The sequence below is a fragment of the Dermacentor albipictus genome, chromosome 4 (assembly GCF_038994185.2).
Source record: "Dermacentor albipictus isolate Rhodes 1998 colony chromosome 4, USDA_Dalb.pri_finalv2, whole genome shotgun sequence".
In the NCBI taxonomy this organism is placed as follows: domain Eukaryota; kingdom Metazoa; phylum Arthropoda; class Arachnida; order Ixodida; family Ixodidae; genus Dermacentor; species Dermacentor albipictus.
Window position 1 is genome coordinate 105,420,935 of NC_091824.1, and position 25,234 is coordinate 105,446,168.

Here is a 25,234-nt window from a genome sequence, read left to right on the forward strand (position 1 = left end):
TCCCCCCTTAATGTTTGAGGACCCACCACGGTCTCTACATGAAGCAAAGCAACACAGGAAAAAAAAAAATGCTGTAGAGGCAACCAAATTGCCCACTTATTCTTCAGACCTGCTCGATTATTCGAACTTCCGCACGTCACTGCAACGAACTCCACAAAGCCAATGTAGAACAGTGAGTGAAATTTCCGACACCGTACAATGTTTCATTAAATTTTTCTAAGAAGTCCACATGCGCAATGTCGAAAGCATGATGACCACAAACCAAGTTGCCATCATTTGAGTGTTGCCTGTGCCACCAGTGCCCTCACTTTCGCTCTTGCTCTCATGATGGCTCTGTTTGTGGGAGGCAGCACGAAGAGGTAGCTGCTGTGGCTATGGTTTATTTAGGCTGGTCAGCCATGGTGTCACTGGAGCACGAGAGCAGCACACACTGTAGCTGCTCAGGTCGAGCACGCCAGCGTATTCTACTCTTGCGCTACCTGAATGCGAGCCATCTTCCTCGCCAGCTCCAAGGCGATAGTCACCTGCTATAGAGCCCCCTCCTAGTACGAAGCACAATCGAAATAAAGTCCAGTGGTAAATTCCAGTAAAGGAGTCCAGGTAAAATGTGCAGATGGTATCGTCGTTGGTAGTGTTGGGTTCACGCAATCCAAGAAAAATGTACCATACAACACAAGCAGGGTAGGTTGTGAACAAGGTGCAACCACGGAGATGCCATAGTGCAAAATCACAACCTGCTGCAGCTTCTCGTAGATGCCTGGGCCTGTAAAAGTCGGAGCTCCAAAAGTAGGCCATCTAGCAGCTTGAGATTTCCGTGGAGATAGTGCAAGGGTTGGTCACTCACAATGTCGACGTAGCAGTGAGGCTCGATCTGAAGAAACCAGATGGCAGAGCTAGGGGGGGTGGGCTCCTATAAATCTACGGTAGGCCATGCATCCACGGAAGGTTAAGCACTGAACATCGGAAGGTTCGCCTGCTGCTGCTTTCGGTGAAATCTCGAATGCTGATAGCATCAGGGTCGTCGTGGTCACTGAAGGCATCATGACGGTTCTGCTTGTGCTGTTGCCATGCTGCAAGAGTGAAATTTGTGCCTAGTGGAGCCGGTGAGAGAGCCTCTGAATCGGTGATGAGTGAGGTGCGCCCGAATGGAAAGCGGACAGCTTGCAGGAACGTCCAAGGACAGAGAGAGGAGGGCCATAGAGTCACTGAAAGCACTTGCGTTTGGCCCAATTAATTATTTGAAAAGAGTCATAACGCAGCTGCCTTTGAGATGGAAAGGAGGCTCATGGACTGAGTAGATGTTTAACGCTGGGGCCGGCACGGGCTGATGATCGGCACGGGTGGACGCAGGCGATGTGGGACAGCAAGACGCAGAATGACATGATGGTTCACATGGTGAGAGCTGTTGTGACAGAGTGCCAGCTGGAGGAGACTGAGCTCTCACAGTCACCTAGTGAGCAAGGACAGCTGCCCACAAGTCCTCGTAGAAGTTGGGGCCGTGGGTAGGCAACCAGAGCCTGGAACGCAGCTTGATCATGGAATATTGTTGAGGAATAAGTGGCTGTCATCCAGCTAGATTAACCAGATGTCCGGCAATTCCTGGACACCCTGCAACCGTAGGAAGTCTGCCGAACTATATGAGGCCACGTCACTCATGCCTTGGTAGAGTCGGTGCGCTGACACTGGCATGGCAGGGCTCGGTCGTCCGGGTCACCAATTTGTAGAAGGCAGCGCAAAGAGGTAGTAGCCACCATGGCCACAGTTTATTTAGGCCAGCCAGCCATGCTGCTGCGGGATCCTGGGAGCGGCCGACATCATGGCCACTCAGATTGAGCGTGCTAGCGTGTTCTATTCTCATGCTACCCGCAGGTGACCCACGCTCATGCTACCCACACATCTTCTTCTTCGCCAACTCTGGAGGTGGTAGTCGCACCACTACACTCTGCTTACCAAGCGCCATATATGACCACTGCAAAGCATTTCGTTGACTCAACACCAACCTGCAACTTTGGTCACCAACTCTCAACAAGGAGGCATTGGTTGGGCCTAGTTGGCTGGGGTACCAAGCAGCATATTGTTGTGGGAAGCTCACCCTTAATATGTTCGTACCCGCAGACAAATAAATGCAGGTTCGGCATGAGATCACGCGCATTGGTTTGAACTGAGGACAGCTCGTTTGAAGTGGAATTTGGTTTTGCGGGCAGTCAGCATGCAACTACCACAAATGCCTAATTTGTATTTGTAGGAATGGCAAAAGCTTACGTGTGAGCACAAAATAAAACTCCGAACTGTATTTGTAGAACAAATCCTAAACTGACAGCATCACGAAGTCAAGGTTACATGCGTTATAGCTGCATTTTTCAGCAACACGCATTGGCACAAGCGAGCGGCAAACCATTTTCGTTCTGACTGCCACGAAATTTCAGATAGGTATTATTTCAATAAAGCATTGTCCTTGTTGCTGTACCTTCAGCTAACACACCTTGTTGAGAAGCACATTCACTGCCTCAGTTGTCTGCAGGATTTTCCGACTGCTGCATTATAACCGGCATGTCGTCTTGCATAATTGCTCTATAAGTGGTATGGGTATGCACTGTGTTGTACGGGAGGGGAAACAAAAGTCAGAAAAGACCGCAATATAATCAGTCCCGCACTAAAGCAGGTAAAAGTGTTCTGAACAGTATTTTCATGTTGGGTATAACTTGTTCAACTGCATTCAAAACATCAAATTTTGATTTAAAGGTGGCTCTGGAACCGCTAAACCAGCATAGATAGGCAGCTAGAGTACCTTCATATCTTCATTTGCATTTCTTTGGTGCACAAAGGCTTATTGGACAAAATTGAGGCTAAACATTTTCTTTTTCATGCAAAAATTTCAATGCCAATGATCTTTATTCCATCAGAGAGTTGACAATATTTTCACACATTTTGGCCATGTCCTTGCATAGAAAGCATTGATAAAAGTTGCTGTTTTGAGTTGTGGCTTAATTTTAAGCACATTGCACTTACTCTTTATTGTTAACCAGTTCACTAAACCTGAGCAGATGCTTTCAGAATTCATGATGCCATGGGAAGCTGGTGCAAGAATTTTTAAGTGGCATTGCCACCTAACTTTTGTTTTTGTTGTCTTTCTGCTTTACCAAGCTTCCACTCATCGTAAGGTCACATTTGCTCCAGTAGTTCAAAGATGTAATGCAACGGATCAACTGGCAACCGATGTTCATATTGGCAAGCACGACTGGCTTGTCACCACACTGAAATGTCTCGCGATTCATGCCATTCACGTCTACTGGCACAACCACCGCATGTCAAATGCCCATGAGCACATTCTGATATCCTGCTCCTGCACTGATGATTAGTTCAGCAGCAAGTGACTCAGCAGAAACGATAGCTTTTCAGCCAGTGACCGTTTGCGGCCAGCTTGGCCGTGTGACCTCCACAATTTGCTGGCGTGAATGCCACCCAAGAGGCTGCCTCTTTTGTATCCTGTATAAATGAAAAATCATCATATGTAAAATGTTGTGCCTTTTTCATTGACTGATTAATGGAGGAAAATGTGCAGAGCTGCTTGGAAACTCACATTGTGAGGGGGACTGTGTTTCTTGCAGGCAAAACGGGCAGCAACGACTCCGCTGCCGAGCTGTCACCAGTCGCCAGCCCTGAAGGTAGCCCACGGCGTCGCGCTGCCAAAGGCCGCCTGCCGGCCAAGAATGGTCGTGGGGGTGCGCGCAGCATCCTTCGTGAGATGCCTGCTGCTAACGGCCAGTCCCCACGGGAAGGAGATGAGCCTCACTGTACTGTGGCTGGTTGCGACTCCAAGGGTCAGTAGCACATTTCGCAGAGAGCAGTCGCAGGCGCAGTTTTGCATACTACACCATATTTCTAAAATTAATTAAAGTATCCTTTCTACCCCCTAATTCCCCGCTGCAACAGGATACAAGAACACCCATGCACTGCGATTTGTACGCACATTACAGAACTTGAAATTGTTGATATTACAGTCGAACCCATTTATAACGATACCGGTTTTAACCCTTTGAGGATCGATTTTTTTCGCCATATGCCACCTCCCAGGGTCGATATTTTTATTACAGATTCCAATTCTTCTTAGGTACTTATTTTGAAAAACATTTACCGCAATATTTCTAGGGTGACCGTAAAGTGAGAAAAAATATTTTGTATTGGTATATATGTACTCTTCATTCATGAATAACAACAATAAAAAAGGTAATAAACTTATAAGAATTAAAAATTTGATGCATTGTTATACACATAGTTCAAGGCCTTGAAAATGCGCACACAAGAATATTTCGCAGGACTCAATTGTTCCTGCTCTTACAGTAATATATGTACATCCATAGCATAATCGAACTGCGTAGGTACGCGCACTCAAGAAAACTGTGGTTGTGTGCCCGTCAAAAAAGCAAAATAAACTTCCGCTAATCTTCATGTTATCGCCAACCAAAGGCAGTTTTCGCAAGTGTCAAAAAAAAAAGGAAGAAGAAGAAGCAACGGAAACGCATGCACGGCGGCATCTTTCCTATGCGCACCCTTGTGAGCACTAAACGAGCAAGAAACAAGCAGTCACCCTTTGAGCAATTAGTAACGAGATAGCCATCAGTTTTGCAAGCGCAAGAAGCGGATACCGCCCGCGGAACAAAACCAAAACTGCCTCCCGCCCTCCCGCGCACCAATACGCGAGTCGTAGTACCGTATTTACTCACATAATGATCGCACATTTTGTCGAAAAGATTGACCCAAATTCAGGGGTGCGATCATTACGCAGGCAAAATTTTCGGCGAAAAAAAAATTTTTTGATCCCGCGTTTGCTGCGGGAAGAAAATGGGTCAGCAAGCAGGCGGCTCCTGCTGAACAGTGCGGTAGACCAAATCAAAAATGGCAGCCGGCAGAGCAAGCCAAACGCGCCGAACGCAATTTTTTTTCTTCTCGTGAGTACATTACGCGCATTGAAACAGTTTATATTGTATCAGTAATGAATAATATCGCAAATATCAGCAAATTTATGACAATAACGTAGCCATGTCCTCTTTGACGGGACAGAAACAGAGGTGGGCGTGCTTAGCTGCCAGTGACATAGAAACATATGGTGGGCATGCTGCGGAAACTGCGGCATTTGTCTACGCTACTATTCTAATACGGCACGTTTCTGCTAAGGGTGGGCGAATATCTTAGCTGTTACAAGCCTCCATGTATGAATAGGGTACACTTGTAATGTATCGGTGTAAACGTGGCCACTATTGTCGCTCGCGATTCGTTGCGGGCCCACGAGTGCAGACGAGAAGAATCGGAAGGTGCCTTTCTTTTGTTGTTGTTGACCAAAACCATTATGAAGCCTACAAATAATAAAGCTAAGGTAAGTTTGGTTGCAGTTTTTTTTTTTTTTCATGGAAGTGTGGAAAGTGATGAAAGGAATGAAATGGGGCATCTGCTTAAGAATGTTTGGTGCCTGCAGACCGCTTGGTATGTCTTCAAGAGTCGTTCGTGTAGCATTCGACAGATGGTAAGCGCGATCATCATTAGCTACACTTGGCACTTGACATATTGCTGCAACAAGTTCGAGGTGCGATCATTACACGGGTAAAAAAAAAGATGAATTTTGACAGAAAAATTCAGGGGTGCGATCATTATGCGAGTGCAATCATTATGCGAGTAAATACACTATATAGACGCGCGAGAGCAAACTAGCTCTAAAACAAACCATGCAGCGAAAACCGAGAGAGGAAGGCGCGCAAAAAAAATTCCCTGTATTCCCACATAGTGGCAGCACATGACAGAAAAGAAAAAGTTAGGAAATTGGCGCACTTTTTAAACCTACAGGCGGCGTGATAAATATACGGCATCAACCATTTTTGGACTTGTTTGCGGGGCCCCTATATTTACATCATTGACCCTCAAAGGGTTAACAATATATCAGTTATAACAATGAAAAGCTGCTGCACTGTCAGCTTTTGTATGTTTTCTATGGGGAAATAATCTGCCTACTACAATGTCCCCGTGCCGCATTATTGGTCAAAACGATGAAATCAGGCTGCTGGGGGTCCATGCTGAATGGTAATGGAATGTGAAATCCTTGAAAAAAAAAAAAAGTGACATGCGAGCCGCTGCACGATTGCCCACCTCCCCAACTGCCGCCGCCCCAACTGCCACAGCATGCTTCTCTCCATGAGAGATGCATGCCAGCCTCACGTGCATCTCTTCCACCGCCCTTCCACCCCTCCGAACATGAATGGGCTGCACCTATAGCTCTGCGCCACACCACTCTCCGAAACACAAATGGACCACGCCAACTGCACTGACAACACTGCCAGCACTGCTCCCAAATTGCTTGGTCGGCCCTTACAGTTGGTTCTTTATTCTGTGGCCTTCATTCTGCACAATTCTGCTAACGGCTTAAGTCGCTCATGCTTGTCTTTGTTTGTTGCATCAAAGTCGTTCCTGGCCACGTTGTTTTTCACCCTCGTTTGACTCGCCGCCCAAACGGAAGATGGCTGATCTGCCCTCTGTTCATCAGCAATGCACGATGTTGCCGGTGAAAAGAAAGCGCACTGTTATAGATTTGAAAACGAAGGGCTTCTAACCAATGAGGTGATCGTCGCGAACATACTTGCATCGGACAGCGACAGCAAGGGCCACGACGGCAGCACTGATGCAGTAGGGCAGGCTACCTCAGCATTGTTCCTGCGGGAGGTCCTGCAGATGATTCAGTCTCCATGGGCTTGTTTTCGCGATCGACCTTCCACTTCGCTATGTGGAGCACCTGGAAGCCTTGGAGAAGGTTGTCGGCAAGCTTCGCGTAAAGCAAGCAAGGCTGATGGACATGTGGTTTTCTCGTGCAAGCCAGCGGGAAGTACGTAGCGAGATGCTAGTGGCGGTCGGCACGGGTCGGCACAGCATGGAGGCACAGGGGTGAGGTGGAAGGGGGTTTCTTCTCCGGCGGCTGCTTACTGCGCGGCCATGCAGGGGCCGTATCTTGAAAGTGATCTGCAACGTAGCCAAAGTGCACGCCCTCATGGGCCTAATCTTCAAAGTGATATTTGCAGAGTGCACGTAGTGCTGGCAGCTTCATATGCAATGTGCTTTCTACATTTCGTTCGCATTAAAGTGAGAGCTGTACGAAGGTTAATTCGCTTGCTGCTAATGCTGCGATTCCTCGCTCCAGCATTTTTCAGCGAGTTCTGAGTTTCTTCAGTCATCGAGCAAGATGTGTTCATGTTTACTTATGCACGCATGACACTTGTTAACTTAGTTAGTAAGCGAATGTTTACAAGTATATACGGCCAATAAAACTACTATTCTTACTTCATATAGCTATCTATTAATTTGCTATTGCAATCGATGATTTGCTTTTCTGGCGAAACTGTAACAACTTTTTTTCTCCACGCCAGTTGGCGCGAGAGCAAGAGCCATCTCAACATCAGGCATGTTGAACCGCGCTGGCCGCGTGGGTTGCGTTGGCTGCTGCAGTGATCCAAAGTATAGATGTTGTTGTTCATGCCAATGTGATGTAGCTTGTGTGCGCGCGTGCTCACGCTACATTGGAGTATATATGTGCCTTAACCGAGCTATTTTTTTCTCTGGCTTTCATTAGTTCTAATTTTGCATAATTCGAATTTTCCTAGCATCCCTGCGGAATTCGAATGAACAAGCTTTTATTGTATTTCTAGAAGCATATTTTCCTGAGGTTTTAGCTGAGCTTGGACTCAAAAGATGACAGCATGTCATCCAAGGACAACGCAACTTCCATCACGTCGAAAAAGTACTGAGAACGATGTTGTGTTTGAGTCTGCCATGTGTTTTGTTCTTCTGTCAGATAGGAATGTGAGGACCATACCAAAAGAGCATTTGCCATTATCTGTGTTATTTCTTCCCGCCTGCATTATCACAAAAATAAGCCATTCTGTTTATTTTATAACGTCCACGAGAAAAGCCCAACGCAACGGATTCATCACCTCCGTAACATGTCAACACTGAGAAGGATAAGTCCTGTCGGTTCAATCAATCAATGAGTTTCCAGCCAATCATTTCAGAAATAATCCATGTGAATCCTCAGAATTTTGAGTCATGCCAATTCAGTAATTCAATCATTCACTCAGTCGGTTATCTGTCAGTGAGACCATCCAATAGGCCTTTGTGGAATAAATACAGTGGAACCCCGGTTATACGTCCGCCAATTTTGCAACGACCCGGGTTTTACGATGGATTAGCGCAGTCCCGGCGAAGTCCCCATAGAAGCACTGCATTAAAAACACCAGTTATCCGACGCAAGTTTAAGCCTGACCCGCGTTATACAACGATCCTCGCGAAGCGCGGGACGGAATGGCGAACAAAAGAAAAGTGCCGCGGGTCTCTTTCCTCACTCCATCTCTCCACAGGCGGGGCGCTTGACACCGCTCAGCCCGTTCACTCCCGCGCAGCTTTCTTTCCTGCATCGTCTCATCATTCGTTTCTCTCTCCCCCGCCAGCAGCCGCCCGTGACGATCGCTGTGCTGAAATAGCACCTTTTCTTCTCTACAATCACTTTCTCCCTCTCTTCTCGGCGGCGTCGCCTCTCGTCGCCTTGGAGAAGCGTTTCTCTACTTCCAGTTTTCCAGCAGCAGATCGCTGACACGGTAGCGCGGAGAGGCCTAGGTTTATCGCATGTGTTCTTCGTCGTAATCCTAGCAACCAGCGTTCAGTGGAGGTTTTGAGTTGTGGGGAGCAATGCGACACACGATGTCCTGAAAGCGAACAGTTCTGTCGCTCGGCGATAAGTTGAATATTATTAAGAAAGTAGAAAAGCGGCATGGAGCCATGAAAGCCAGCATTGCCCGGGACCTTAAGATACCCGAATCGTCACTTAAGACGATCCTGGCAAACAAAGCGGTGATATTGCAGAATGCCAACAAGTTCGGGCTGAAGTGGAAAGCGGCAAAAGAAGGACAGCATGAGAAGTTACAACAAGCTGTCGTCAAGTGGCTGCATCAAGCACGGAGCTCTGCAATCAACGTTGATGGTGCCATTCTAAAAGAAAAGGCGGACCTTGTGGCATTACGTCTGGGCATCGACGACTTTCAGGCATTGAACGGGTGGCTGAATTGCTTTAAAAAATGAAACAGGATTGTGTACAGCCGCTCCTGCGGAGAAAGCACTTCCGTGAACGTTTCCACGGTGAACGAGTGGATGGAATCGCTGCCGGAGATGATTGCTGCATACAAGCCCTGCAACGTTTTCAACGCCGATGAGAGCGGTATTTTTGACCATATGCAGCCCGAGCAAACCCTTGCGTTTAAGGGTGACAGCTGTCATGGTAGCAAGCGTAGTAAAGAGCGTGTGACGGCACTATTCTGTGCTAACGAGAACGGTTTTGAGAGGCTGCCCGTGCTCGTTGTTGGAAAGTTTGCAAAGCCATGGTGCATTAAAACTTGAATATGCTGCCGTGCAGCTACAACTTCAACAAAAGGGCGCGGATGATGTCTTCGCTCTTCAGCAATTTTTTGCAGCACCTGGATAACAGAATGGGTGCTAAAGCGAGGAAAATATTGCTTTTCGTGGACAGCGCACCGTGCCACCCACCCAATATGTCCAGCCTAAGGAACATAAAGGTTTTTTTTTCCGCCCAACTGCACAAGCCGGCTGCAGCCACTGGATGCCGGCATCATTAAGTGCCTTAAGCAAGGGTACCAAAAGCGGTTAAAGCAGCGTCGGCTAGCGGCTATGGAGAGCAGCGAGTCGGAAAAAGATATCACTGTGCTCGACGCCATGCATTTTATTGCCAGTTCGTGGAATGCATTGTCGCGAAGCACAATCGCTAACTCGTTCAGGCTTTAAGCCTTCTCCTGCCTTCTCTGCTGGGGAGGCACCAACCTTGATGCCACTCGAGGCTGATGCAGGCTTCGCCGACGACGATTTCGAGGGTTTAAACCTCACCACGACCTTCGCTGAGTATGTAGAGGCCAACGAGAACGTTGAGATCTGTGGCGAGGTGTCGCTGGATGACGCCATCAAGGAGGCTTTTCCTAGTGCTGACACCGCTGCGACATCGGACGAGGACGACGCCACAGATGCCGTGCCTGTGCCTACCACGTTCGCCAAGGTGCTACGGCACATAGATGGCATCCAAAACTTCATCTGTTCACGTGACGCCGCAGAGGACCTCCTTTTGGACGTTGCCCAACTTGAGCAAAAGCTCTTGGTTCACAGATCAAACAAGGTCCAAAAAAAACTTACCAACTTTTTTTTTTTTAAGTTCGCGCTGGCTGGTGGGAATCGCGGCAGTGGGCAGCGGTGTGCCGTAAAGGTTTGTTTGAATGAAGCATGATTGGTACCTGTTACTGCTGCATTAATTTTTATCGCATTTACTTTTTTGGTAATTTGGGTTTTCAAGCCCTGGAGAGTATGTTAGTAGTTTACATTGAAGTTTCTCGTAAATCCATCGCATGAAATAAGTAGTATTTTTATAGGCATAATTTATGTTCAGATTTTACGACGCCCGCATTTTACGATGCTTTTTCGCGGTCCTTAGAAAGTCGTATAATTGGGGTTCCACAGGACCAAAGTTCTGTCGTAACGAAGTAGAATTCTGATGGTGTCTGCTCCTCTGTGTGGGATAGTGACCTTCTTTGCCATACAATTATGGCTTGGCATTCTAATATGTGCCGCTTAGTGTGTGCATCACTTACATTTTTTTTTCCAGGCCATCTGAGTGGCAGGTTTCCATCGCATGCCACAATTGAGTGCTGTCCACTGTATCACAACACCACGGCAGCTGACTGTGAGGTACGTTCCCCTTTTCGTATGTCTCTTTGGCACAGGACAACTGTTGTGCCAGCTTATTAAGAACCCTTTATGGACAAGTGTTGCTTACGGGCAACATACCATAAAGATTTCGTTTTTTTTTTTTAGTTCTGATATCGAGTTCAAACTTTCTTGCTAAATGCCTTTGTCCAACACTAAACGACAGGCAGAAAGCTTCATTTGTTGGTTTAGAGCAGACGCACAGGACCAAGAAGAAGAGGTTTAGCTTGTGGCTCACTTTGTTTCGAAAACCGCGTCAGAAGAAAAGACAGATGCAACAGCTCCTGCTGCAGTAGTACCATGCCCGTGATGGATAGCAAGTACAGTTAAACCTCGATGTAACAATGTCGGTAAAATAAGTAATTTGCTTTCTTGTATCAAAATTTCTGGAGTAAAAAATCTCTGGAGTAAAAAAAATATAGATATGCAGGAATAGATTGTTTTTTCCAATCCTTTTGAAAGTACAGGACTAATATGTATAGGCCTATATTTGGAAACCTGGTTACTGTTTCCACCCTTGAACAACACAGTTACCCTATTTCTTTTCATATCTTCTGGAAAAACTCCTGACTCAAGCATCAAGTTAAATATGTGACTCAAGTCTGGAGCGATAAATTCCAAGACATATTTTATTGGTTTTATTTTGAGTGTTGCCGATGTCCAGTGCCTTACTGTTTTTTTAGATTCATAAATGTCGTGTAAATTTCTTGTTCATCTGTTGATGCAAGAAAAATGTCGTCAAGGTATTTACTTCCTGTTGTAGTTATGACTGAGTCTGCCAATAAAAATGTGCTTCCTGATATGCCAACATTAACAAAATCATTGTTAGGTGATCTGCAAGCTCTTCACCAAAAAGTTCAAGAGTGTCAATGGAGATTTTTGCCAGTGTGACGTCTGACTTTCCATAACCAAGAACATCATTAAAAAACCGCCACACCACGTCAGGTCGCTGACTTGCACTTAATATTTTTGCGTAATAAGCTTTCTCAGCTTGCTTGAGTTCCCGATTCAAGTTGTTCCAGCTTTCCTTAACTTATTTATTCCATAACTATACAGTCGCCGACCGTTTATTCGGACCTCACGGGGACTGCGGAAATGTCCGAATAAACAGGTGTCCGAAAAAACAGATTATGAAGAAAAAAAAACGAAATCCTTTATTTCCACGCACTTATTCGGGCTCGGCAGTAGGCTTGAAGAAATCGCGAATGCGCCGTTGCACGCTGTTCCGTTTACGCGCAATCAGATAAGCCTGAATCTCGGAGAGGGTCGTACGGACACTATAGGCGGCTGAAAGCACAGTCACTGCTTGTACACGCTCCGCATGCGACGGCAGCGTAGCACAAGGTGCGTCAACTTCCGACTTGGTCATCGTCCGGCGATGCAGCAGAAACCTGACGAATGATCTCGCCGTCGTCGAGTTCTGCGCATGTCACTACAGCAGTGTCAGCACCTGTGAAACTGTTAATGAGACGGTGTCCGGAATCGCAATGCAACCACTGCGCAAGTCTCGGCAGAACATTTTCCGCGTCGGTAGGGAGCACATCGGAAGGCGACAAATATTAGGCCTCCCGGCACCCGGTTGCCGGCATTCCCCAGCACAGTCTGCGCGGGCACTGTCGGCGCCATTAGACACTTGACGAGATGTTTCCGTATGCCGCGTTGGATCACCGAAACCTCGACACAGCACACAAAGCAAACACCACCGTGCCGACACCAGTCACACAAGCGAAAAAACGCGGCTGCTGGATTGTCTTGACATGGCTTACTAAGCTGAAACCGGAACTGCTGCAGAGCCACTCTATCGAACCAGGCAGAAACGATGATGATGAGCGGGGATTTCCAGTAGCGCCACTTTGTGGGGCAGCAAGGAAGCTCCGTTCAAAACAAAAATGGCGTTCAGCAAGTCGAACCATGCACCGGTCAGAGTCGGTGCATGGTGCTCTCGACCGAGTTGGCTCAAGGAGTGTCCGAAAAATCAGACAAGAGGTTGCAAGGTGTCCGAACTTTCGGCAGTGGTTATACATTGTGGTCTATGGGGAGAATGGCGGTGCCGCGAAGCTGACCGAATAATCGGGCATGTCCGAATTTTCGGAGTCCGGAAAATCGGTCGGCGACTGTACACGCATGCACCCGCCGTCATTTATGACAGTACGAGCACAGATAAATGTATTCCCAATAAGTGTACTGGCAGGCCTTCAGAGCTATTTCGCACGTCCCTGTGGTGATCTGAACCCTTGGGGGCACAGTAAAAGGCATGCATTCATCTTTTCGAACTGTCCTATTTTTCGGACTTTTTGCCACCCCTAGGGAGTGCGAGAAATCGGATGTTGACTATTTGCACATTTAGTGGAACATAATTTTTATCTGCTATATAAATGTTCAGTCATTAAAGGGTTAGCTGTATTGCATCCTCTTAGTAAATGCCCATCGGCATCACTATTTTAGCGTGAAATTATATACATTCACAAACTGATGATTCGAACTTAATAGGCACCGCCTAAATTTCCAAATAATCAGGAGCCCAATACATTAGACGTAAAACAAGCGACTTCGTTGCATAAATGGCCAAAAGAAGTGTGCCATATGAACAGATGATCACTTTGGGGGATACTTGCGCTTTCACAGGACTTCACATTACCAGCATCACACATGTTAGCATCTACGAGCAGCAAGATTCTTTGCACAGTGCAAGTACGCTTGCTGTCCTACTACAGTGCCAGTAACATGGTTGTCTTTCAACGCATCCATTGCTAGTCATGTGAAATGTTGCAAAAGCGAAAGGATCTTCGAAAGTGATTGTTCGAGAATACAGCCCAAATTTGTCAACATATTGCTGCACGCATATATGTTTGCCTGTGATCTGGTCAGCCCACATCTTAACCATTGTCATGCTGTCACCGCAGATAGATGAAAGTACAGTAAAAGAATGCATCGAATCTTCATCTTCTGGCAACGTAACAGATGTTTGCCATGTGCCATAGCTGAATGGTAGATGGTTTTTTCACACCAGTCATTGTCCGGCGCTTTAGGCACAGGAATTGAGGGTGAAGTTGGCACAGCTTGAGCCAGCTTGAAGAACCCACAAGGACACTAGATAATTGCTGACACAAACACTGGACACACAGAACCAATTCCGGAAGAACTTGCACCCTTTAATAAGAAGGCAGCTAATGCACAGAATTAAAACATGCATCTTTACAACAGCTTGCCAGGCTTGGCTTGGCTTGGCTTGTCCTGCGGTTTGGGCGGGGCCGGTGCTGGGTCAACTAGGCTTCACTAATTTCAGTTTCGAAAAGTCGCCAGCAACGTAGCCAATGGCAATGCCGTGATTGATCAGAGTCAAAATATTGCTATTTCTGCTAGACTCAATAGTCAAATTAACATACAGACCCACAGATGGAGTCCGAATTATCGAACAGCATGCTGTAAGGTGTCTGAAATTTCGGTTGTCCTTATTCATTAAGTCTACAGGGCTAGTGGCAGTGTTTTGAAGGAATCCGAGTAATCGAGTGTGTCCAATTTATTGGTCGATGGTTATAGCTGACTAAAGTCAGCTGACTATAGCTGACTTTCCTCTAGTAAAGATCCCTCACAATACATCTAGTTATGCCCATAATAATTTATTTCTAAAAGACAGATGTCTTCCCTGGTTTCTGGGGTTGACCATTGTGGAAAAGTCACCAAAGAATCACTGCAAAATCGTCGGTGGTTTGTCATTTGTTGATACACTTATGTGCTGAGCAATCTGGACTTCACTTTCACCATGAAGATGTTGTGTAGCGAATGGATACAGAGATGGAATAATGAAGTCTATTTGTAGCTGCTAATCATGGCACAGCAAAAAAGCACAGTGAACAATTGCTGGTCTATCTCTCATTTGCACATATGTCAGCAATGTCCTCACCTAAGAAGGTGTGTATACCTTCTACTAATTGCATAATTGCACTCTTAGAGTTGGCAGAATGACAGTGCAATGACAATTGTAAAGCATCATTAGCTGTGTTGTATTCCACATTCATCTGTGCACAACCATGGCTATTGAGCCAAGGGACAATAGCAATGATGTTTATCACTTTGGGAAGGCAGTCAGAGCTGTCACTGGCATTGTGCTGTTATATAAGGTAAGTGAAACCTCAAATGCCAACTGCAAGAAAATTTTGAACTGCATAAAATGTCTAGTTTGAAATTATGTAAATGTAGAGGAGCCTCTGTGCAAAATTTGACGTTTGAAATATGAGCCAGAGCATCACAGAAAGTTCTAAAAAACACATTTTTTATGCTTAAATTGAATAAAATACTGCCATTACCACTCAGTGAAAAGGATGCATAACCTAATAAGTGGCTCCTCGACATGACCTCCGCAATCTAGAAAGCCATGCTGCTGCGTAGTCTAGATATCGAGGCCTTCATGGGACGTCACGATGAGCCCATAATCACTTTCGCCCTCTGCCGTGCCGCCGCAATGCTGATGTGCCGTGCTGACGCAACGGCCGTGCCCTCCACCAGATGGTGTGGAGTACCCGAGTGTGATAGGGTGCCTCACTGCATGCTCAACACCATGCATGGTGGGAGAGAGGATATGCACATTGAAGCATCTTGGAGTTTAAGGAAGGGGGAGAAAGCTAAGTCGGAGAAGCGCATCTTGAGTGCGCCTGCATGCTGTCTTTATTGAGTGCGTGCGGGGGCAAAAGGCAGTGCAGCAGCTCCATTGATCAAGCCAATAAGGGACTCTGTGGCCAGCCTTGACGAAGTTCTAGTGTGGTGCGCTAACTCGGTGTGTGTCAGCATAACACGGATACGCAATGCAGTTCCGCTATGCCAGCAAAAAGTGGATGCTCATACAGTCTAGCGTCTGGCGCAGTCAGCATGTGCAGCTGTGTTCGGCACTATTTGGCACAGCTGGCACAGGAATATAACATGTCCTACGTCACGCTGAAGCTGCTAGACCACAGTGCATTGTGCGCTATTTTGGCTTGCTGGCAACATGGTGGCTTATAGTTTAGGTGTAGTGAAGAGAGTGTACTGAGTTTGTGCCTTGGCCAAACGAAAAAGTGCTCGTTCACCACCCGCTTGTGCCTATACACTGCAGCAACAGCTGATTGCTGTGCAGCTGTGGGCCATGTTCAACACTTAGTACTATACAGGAGGCAAATGTTCGACAATTCAGACGTCACCAGCGTGACATATCCAACTCAAATCTCTTGCCCAGATATGATAGATGCCCGCCAGGAGCCACAGGACATCAGGCACAATTTAGGGGGCCTAGCAGGAGAAAGTCTGCCAAGACAGGCTCGTGGCTTCCAAGATTTCTGAAGAATACTAGGAGCGTCTCCTACGTTGCAGGATGGCCAAGAAGATCCATTCGGCATTCTCATAATTGGATGTGAAATATGATACATTAACTGACAAATTAAGAATAATAAACATAAAAAAGAAACACAATAGAGACATCTAATGAACATTTAGTCATTGAATCAGTTGAAGAAACATGTACGTCGACCTTGTCTTCATTAACTTGAGTACTTGGTTGACATTGACCTCTTTTCTTTTATAAATCGGGCACATAATACAGTACATTCAGGCACATGTTACGTTCGGGTGCACTTTTTTTTGTTCTTGTTGTAGGCCCATGAAAATTCAATGCGCATTAGAATTGTGTAAATATAGTACTTGAGTAGCTAATGAAGCACTAATCTTTTCCTTTGGCGCTTTCAGAATTCCTAGAAGCCATGTGATGTTGCCGTAAGTGTGGTGCTTAAAACTGAAGTTTTGGAGTATTGAGGAGCATTTCGCACATGATTTTTTTAAAGCTGGCTATTGCTTTGCATGTTTTAAGATCTAGCAAATTTTATGGCCAGTGTACTATGTAGGCAATTCGTACAGCAGGTCGTTGAAGGAGTCTTAAACATTTATCATTGTTAGCGTCAAGCATATCTCGGCAATGCTGTCTCAAAGTTTTGCACTTCTCAAAAGTCTGTACAACGTGGTGGAGTCTAGCTAGTCACTGCCTATCAGCAAACATCAGGTAAAGACAAAAAACAAGATAACTCGGCATCATTTGTTGTGCCAGGCCTCCTAAGCTAAGTTTATTGCATTATACAGGTTGGTTGAAGTCATCGTTTTACACACACTGTTAACAACAGGACAACATTCAAAATTAAAGTACACACAAGCACCATATCTTGTTTTGCAAAGAAGTGCACATAAAATTTGTTTTATTTTCTGCACTATTCTTTCAATGCCTTTTTTCAGTCTCTTGAATCCTTCTACTAGCAGTAAGCTTATCAGAACAAACTTGTTCGCACATACCAGGATGAAATGGCACTAGCAAGGTGAAGCTTGTTTACCCCCAAGTCTGTTAGTAGGGAAAAGAATGGTTATGATGATTAAACAATGGGAAGAGGATTGAAGCTACCAAGTGACCATTGAAGAACGTGAGAAGGGAGGTTGGTCACAAGGTAGCAAAACCTATCAAAGACGTACTTTGGACTTAGTTGATAAGACGGCGAAGAATGTACCTACATTCAAATATAATAGACCAATCTGATGGTTTGTTCCCCTACGTCAGGACTGCAGCAAAAGACGCCAGTAAGGGTAATCCATAGTACATGGAAAGAGCTGTCATTGCAAGCACAATGTTTTATTCACTCTTTACTCTCATTCCTTCAGTTGTTGGCTCGGCTTCTGGAGCAAGGTAATGGGGAAAATATTAGGACAGTTGGGTACAGTGTGAACTGGGTTAAGAAAATGCTCTCGCATCTAGCACTAGCCTCACAAAGTCAAAATTAGTCTGCAGCCTTTCGCTATGACATGCCACATGTAGCCTTGGGTTGTTGAGCTGGAGACACAAGGTATGACTTGGCACCCGATACGGCATATGAACAGTCATATAACATCTAAGTCTCTACAGGTTACATTGGTTGTGACATTCAGAGCAGCCGCCTTTTGGGTGTGTTGCACATCATAGCATGGTTCTCCCGCTTAAAATCCACCAGTTTGATTCAGTTAAAAAATATTACTTAAAAGGTGCGCATTTGTAGACATTCTGTGCGACTGCTTATGAGTACTTGCGACAGCAAGAAACAGTACAGCAAGGCGAGTACAGCCAACATCCGTTAATTTCAAATTAAACAAAAGGCATAAAAATGACGAAACACGGCATTGATTCACATGGCAGTGTTTGCTTTTAAGGTTATCTTCGCTGCAATACAGCCGTGTTATGCGGCGACGCATACCAAGCAGGGGAAAGTGCCGCTGTTAGGTGACATGCATGTTTCTTGATTTACACAACACATCCATGTCTCCAGTCACAGTACGAACACCGAGATACCTGATAAGTTTACCGGCAGACCTTCAGAGCTTTAGAACGACCGTTGCTCTTTCGCTGGCTTTAAACGTCCCCTTCAACTTTGAGAAAATGTTCCAAAAGCCAGGGGAACTCATGCTTCAAAGTGTTGTTTACACTGGCTTTACTCAACAAAGTATAACAAAAACATAGACGTTTCGCCACCTATGCGGGTGGCATCGTCAGTACACAATGGCAACAAATGAGAAGTTCGTAGAATCATGGTTCATCCGTCGTAATCAATCTTCATGTAACTCTAACCGTGGCCCCCTGCCGGATGTTTACGGCACTTTCATAGATAAATAGGATGTATTTCTCATTTGTTGCCATTGTGTACTGACGATGCCACCCGCATAGGTAGCGAAACGTCTATGTTTTTGTTATACTTTGTTGAGTAAAGCCAGTGTAAACAACACCCTTCAACTTTCTCCTCGACTTTTTGAGTATTTAGTCTTACTGCCTCCCTTTTCACTAACTTTCCCAAAACACGTATAATTTTTCTCTTCTTCTCAATGCACGGCGCATGCATGCATGTATAATTAAGGAATGCGTACTAGGCCTCGTTAATAGTTTCATATACGAGACATGCATGGTGGGTCGAAGGAGGGCTCAAGTCATCACAGCAACATCAGAAACAGCTCTGAATGACCACCAGTATGCTTAATAGGGATCTAGGTGCTCCTACCATGACTGGAGGCGGCGCGTGCGCACCTGTATAATTAATTAAGCCCATACCGTGCGCCATGACAATGGTCCTTTTCCATTCCTAATATGCGTCACTGCAATAAATTGCTTATACTTCACCCCATAACATGGCTGAATTGCGGCGAAGTTAACCACTCAAGTTTGAATTATTTGGCGATGGCCAATATTGAGATCGAATAAACGAAAGTCTGAACCCATAGTATGGGCGCTTGCTGGTAGGTTCAGTCTGAATCAAATTGAAAAAAAAAAAAATTAACCGAAGTCAATATAGTAGAAGTCTACTGTATTTGCATTGTAATAGTCATGACCCTCACTGCATGGAAGTAACTAATAAAGTATGCTGTGGTGAGCAGAGGCATTGTGAATCATGACAAGCGTACTTACACGATCAGTCATTCTTACAGCTCTGTGTCCTTTTTTGTTTGATGAAGTTCTGTCTGGTATGTCCATGCCATGTAATTAATTAACATAATCATGTGGAAAAAAACTCGCAAAACCACTCATTGTAATGTATCATAGCTGTAGTATTTAAGAATGATCTTCGTTTTATGTAGCAGTTGTACCTAACATGTTTGTGTTGCTTTGTTTCATGCAGGAGCAGTACAAGGCACGAACCAAGAAGAAGGTGGAACGACAGCAGCAGATTAACCGGCAGATCAGCCTCAAAAAGCCTGTAAGTATAAAATAAATCCCTTCACAGATGTGTGCCAATCTGACTAACTGATACATTAAAGACAATGAAGCCATATAAGTGAGTTCTCACACCCCTCATAAGTACTAGGCATCTGTTTGCTGGGCTATGGCCTTGCTTCAAAACAAAAACAGTTGCTGCTGAATTAGAGTGCAGTTATGGCTGACTCTTCTTTGTGACAGCCCCCGCGCAGGCGGCATTGCAGCACCACGGCACCAGCTTTCACTGCTGTAGCCTTCTAGCTGACCTTTACTTCTAACTTCTAGCTGACCATTAACGAGGAGCTGTTATAATGAGGCGTGATAAGCGAAATTAATTTACTGTTTGAAAAAACTATGTATATAAGTTGTCTATTTTAATGAAATATACACAAAGTAACTTTTATTTTGATTATAATTATTGATTATTACGTTTGAAAGCAAATTTGTGGCTTCGACTTGCGTTGCACTGGCATTTGATAGTGACCAGGCTCTTGCACGCCGCTACACAAGAACTCTACAGAACTCCCCTTACCAGCTTCGCTATAAAACTTCCCAGGCATCAGCAAATGGGAAGCTCTGAATTATAAGCCATAAAGTGAACAGGGAGCGTGTCTTTACAGACTGCACTTGCTTCCCAAACTTCCCTTTAGGGGCTCATTTCGGCGGGAAAAAAAACAAACTACCATAATGATTCATTTTTTCGCATGATATGCTTTAATTACATGTTAACAACGCAGATATATGACTGAAAATAGTGTGTAAAATCTAATTTAATAAAGCTTTATGATGATGGAATGTCTGCCACTAGAGGTGCATTTGTCATTAACTGAAAAGTGGCATTCGCTCCTGGCAAGCTGAGGTCGTAAAGATTCCCTAATGGGATAAAAAGGTACAAAAGGCAAATGTTGAATTAACATGGATTGTTAGAATTGCCTTTCTAGAAATCTTTGAGAATCTGTTCTTTACCCAAGATATGCCCAAATCTTCCGAAATTCAAATCGTTTGCAACGTAGCCACCTTGAAGACCATGAAAGTCGCACACTGTCTCCTTGATGTTAAAAGCCCACTCACACAGGGCGCCCACTCCCATAAGTAATCCTGACCAAGTGGTCTCAAGAGTTAGCACCAGTGAGTACTTCGGTAGGAAGAATTATTAAAATTGAAGTAGCTACATTTTGTTTAATGCTCAAGTGCAAAGTATGCTATTCTTTATTTCCAGTGGTTAGAGTGCGTTAGCGTGCACGGGATTAGGTACCATATCTTCACAGTGGCAACACCCATTGTGTCTTACAGTTACATCATGATTCTTGCTTATGAGAGCTCGGTTCTCAGTAAAAGGGATGCTTTGGACATTTTGAAATGCTGCTCTAACACTTTAGCTTGGCCTAATATTTGGCTGTTGTTGCCACTGAACCAGTGGGTTCCTTCTGCCCTCAGAGATTGAGTTAACAAGAGCCCAATGTATATTCTCTATACATACCTCTTGCTCTGCAATAATCTGATGGTTATGCTAGTGTTTGTAACCTTTTCCTCGCCAACTGAGCAGAAGATGTATAGCTATGCAAATTGCTTGGCAGGTGCAGACTCCTGAGCAGAAGGAATGCTACCAAAAAATGTTGGACCAGAGGAGAGAGAAGCTATCCCCAAGAACGCGGTCCAAAGGCATGCTGTAAGTGAAATATTAGTATAAATGGAAACTCAACCCTCTGCGTGTTTTGAATGAGCTTGTCCAGTTCAAAGCACGAAAAGAGTCAGGCCTCCATTTGCAATTTGCGTGCTTGTTTGCAGTCGCTGGACGCGAAATGTTGTCATCGAAATTTTGCTGCCAAATGTTGCTTTTATAATTATGTGCACTTTAATGCAGGTCTTATTTCATTGGAACTATAGCAACCATCATAAGACTCCTACAACAATCTCTGTGGCTTAGTTTAAGTTCAGTCTGGCTCTTTTGGTACACAGTATGGTCTATATTTAACAATAAAATATTTACTAGGCCCAATCTGACTCCGACGCCATTAAAATCCATGACATTTCAACAAGCGATTGCAGGAACTTTACGACTGCATCAGCACTGGTTTTTCGTTTTTGCATCATTTCACTCTTAACAAGCTTCACGCCATGGTAAAAGTGGTTCCTTTAGTATTGTAGAAGGGTAATTTACCAATACAGCTGAAAAAACAAAAACAGAAAAAAAAACATGCAGATCCAACGCAGTATTGCAATCTAAATAATGTGAAGCTAGTCTGTGCTAGCGAGGTAACAGCAGTAGCAGATAACTCAAGGACAGCCGTGGTCGCCTAGATGTTAGCTGCTTGTGTCATGAGAACGAAAGAGATGTATAATGCTTGTCGAGGGAAGAATGGTGCTGAAATGTGTATGCACAGAGAAGTAGGACATATCTAAATACACCTGAGGTTTCTATACACTTAGTGTCACAGTGGCCAATTAGCCAAGGATAGGCACATATTCTGTGACCCAAGTTCTCTATACGGCACATACTCAAAAGAACAGACCGGTAGGCTCGTGGTGATTGCATAACCTGCGGTATAGCGCAAAAGGTTAGTAGGTCAGTTGTTGGTAGTGCTGCGTCTTTGTCTCCTCTGTCGTCCTGCGTGCCCTGTTTGCGCTATACCTCAAGTTAGGCACATACTCAGTGACTCAAGTTGTCTATTGGGTTCATATATAGTACCACATACCCACCGACCGAAGTTGTCTACTTGGCAAGACAGTGCCCGTAGAGAGGAGGGACGAAGCAAAAAAAAAAAAAAAAGCCTGACTTAAATAAGTTCTCTCTTTGTGTCCCTTTAAAGCAACTCTTTCTACTATTTTAAAAATGAAAGCTGTTGTCCTAGCAGGAGTTACTGCTTTCCTAAAAGAATTTGGGGGCCTTTTTTTGATTGACTTAGCGAGTCCGACCGTGAACCAGACCTGAGCAGCCTGGCTCCTGTGTATGACCTGGAGATGTTTCGGGAAGCCCAAGCCAAAGCAGCAGAGGAAATGGTGAGCACAGACTGCTAAAGTTTCCATGGATTGTCATGGATTGTCATGGATTGCCGTACACGTAGAGCCTACTGCAGCTTGAGAGTGGTCGAATTCATACTTTATACAGAGCTAGCACAAGTGACATCCTTCTGCATGTCAGCATGAGAATCACAGTATTCACTATTCACGACTCTCTTTTGCGTATTTTACAGTGTAACTTAAGTCTTGCACCTGTGTGCGGAATATAGCTAAGCATAGCACATCATTGCAACATGCACGAGATTCTCTTTCTCGTGTTGCGAGATAAAGTTCTTGGCCTCCTATTTTTCACAGAAGTAACAACAGCAACAATTTTTCTGGACAGGCTAAATTTAGGCTTATTTGAAAGTAAATATCTTGTATAGACAGCACTCAGGCCACATTTTTATCTTGCGAAGTTCATTGATAAAACAAGCAACTGCCTAAAGTCTGGGCAACACATTAGTGCAATGAAAATGGATATACTGAAGTAAATATAGAAGTTGGTATATTATGCTCTACTCCAGTTTGTATTTTACTGCTATAACAAAACCGAAAATGCTTGATTCTATACAATATCATTTATTGCAAAGGGAATATATTTGTTGGTTTGGCAGCTGAAAGTACAGTAAAACCTCGTTAATAATTTGGATTTCACAGGACCAAAACAAAATGGCCGAATTAACCAAATGTCGAATTATCGAGGATATCAATAAACAATAAACAAATGCTTGCTACATCAACATGCTTTTATTTGCTTAATTAATCAGTAAATCCTGTTACTATTTTTTACAAAAGCAGTGTGGAAGCTGCAGTTTTCGTCATATCTATTATTTTTTAGCCAGTGAGCTGGTCGCCAACAGACTATCCATCCTTCACGATGTAGCCGGTGCTCTTCATCCTCGACAGCTTTGCACTGAATTAAAACGAAACTGTTTGCCGCAACCGAAGCGGATGGCTACCTTGCGGTTCTGAAGGCACGCGGCCAATGCAGGCACTGTCGCGATGAGACCCTGTGTCCCAAGAACACAGTCAGGATGCTGTCCTTTGGGTGATCGAGCAGAGCCCCTTTTATTCAGCGAACGCCTCTTATATAGGCTCCGCGCATCACGGGATCCACCATGCAGACACAGACGCTGTTGGTGCCACCTCTCTCATGTGGCTTCGTGCGTACATAACAGAACACATAACTGATTCGAACACGGGCACCCCGTCAAAACGAAACTCCGGTTTGCTGCAACAACTGTGTAGAAAACCGCGGTTACTATCGTCGTAGTCATGGATGTTGACTACGCAGTTATGAAGGCATGCGGTCGACACACTTTTATGCACAGCAGTAAACGCAAGAGTATATTTGTGCTTTAAGGGGGGAGGCGGAGATCAGAATTAACTTTTTTGTTTCTTCACAGAAAGGGCTGAAATTTGGCACACACACTGCACATTGCAATAAAGTGACAAATCTAAAATTTCATTAGGATATCTTAATTAGTTTTTGTTTTATAAGAATTTACAAGTTCCTTGCTTGTGGAAAGCCTGGCACAGTAATGAAACGTGATAGGGAGCTGGGAATACCTTGCATGTTTGCCCAGATGTCTAATCTACATCAAGACAGTGTTAGATTTTTTTTTTTAGTGCACTAATAATTTTTTGCTCAACATAACATGCACATGACTGTGCTTCACTGCATGGAGCCGTGTAGTAATTGTGAAATAATTAAATAATGGAAAGATAAAGAAACATTTCAAGACTGTCTTTACGTACAGCACAGCTTGTGGATCACAGAAAAACAAACTGGGTCAAAATCGGTCCAGCCATTGTTGTGCTACGCTTTCCACGAGCGAGGTGATTGACAAAAAACATGCAATTGAGAAAACTGGCTGCAAAGTTTTAAAAGCACTGCAAATTTATTAAAAAGCACCAGGGCTGTAATATTTTGAATCATTGTTGTCAGGCATCTTCTTACACCTTTGCCTCATTGTTTGGTGGGCTTTGGATGCCTTCGTCTGGCGTTCTTTATCCTTTTCTTGCGCCGTCTGGAGTAGTGCATGACCACCATTTTCACTGCCAGACCGAGCCTGGTATCGCAGTGTACCCACAGAACGCTGTTGGCATCTTGGGCACAGAGTTTTAGCGATCAAAGAGTTCATCGCGGAAACAGGCATAATAATGAACTCACAGTCACAAGGGGCCGAAATTTGTTTTTGGCATTGCTGCTTCCGCTAAGTCGCGGACACTGCGCGAAGGGAGTCGCGAACGCTGCATGCCTGCGCTTCTGCAGTCACCGCTGACACAAAACGCGGCTCGAGGCGCGTCTGAATCGTGCGACGATTCGTCTGGTGAGCCTTGAGTCACCATACAGTATGTAGCTTGTCGACGGTTGGGGCTCACTCGCAGGCTGCGTGTCCCTGTCGCACGATGCATCGGAAATGCACACCGTCTCTGCCGGCGATGGAGACCTTCGACCCGCGTCGCCTCCAACAACGCGCTCTCGGTTGCCGACTCGCGCGCGTCGTACGCAGAGCCCCCGTTGGCACGTCTTCCGGTGGCTTGGTTATCAGTGTCGATGTCACAGGGCGATTGTCGGCTTCGCTGCTGGAATCGCACGGTGCAAGATAATGCGGCACGTTATCCGCGTGTTCAGTCGGGTTCTCCGCTCCTCCCGCTGGCCGCCGTCTTTTTCTCGCCCTAGGAGGCTTGTGCTTCCGTTTTCCGAAGGCA

General features: G+C 45.1%; 1 protein-coding gene across 7 annotated transcripts in view; it reads left to right on the plus strand.

Moving 5' to 3' along the window:
• The window catches only part of LOC139059218 (histone acetyltransferase KAT7-like), a 98,994-nt gene that overhangs the window by 39,455 nt on the left and 34,305 nt on the right, over window positions 1-25,234 (plus strand). For all 7 annotated transcript variants that reach the window (XM_070537336.1, XM_070537335.1, XM_070537338.1 and 4 more), the window contains 5 exons: window positions 3,609-3,821; window positions 10,694-10,776; window positions 19,440-19,517; window positions 21,094-21,185; window positions 22,423-22,516. In XM_070537336.1, coding sequence (XP_070393437.1) covers window positions 3,609-3,821; window positions 10,694-10,776; window positions 19,440-19,517; window positions 21,094-21,185; window positions 22,423-22,516 — 560 coding nt within the window. The remainder of the gene's footprint in view (window positions 1-3,608; window positions 3,822-10,693; window positions 10,777-19,439; window positions 19,518-21,093; window positions 21,186-22,422; window positions 22,517-25,234) is intronic.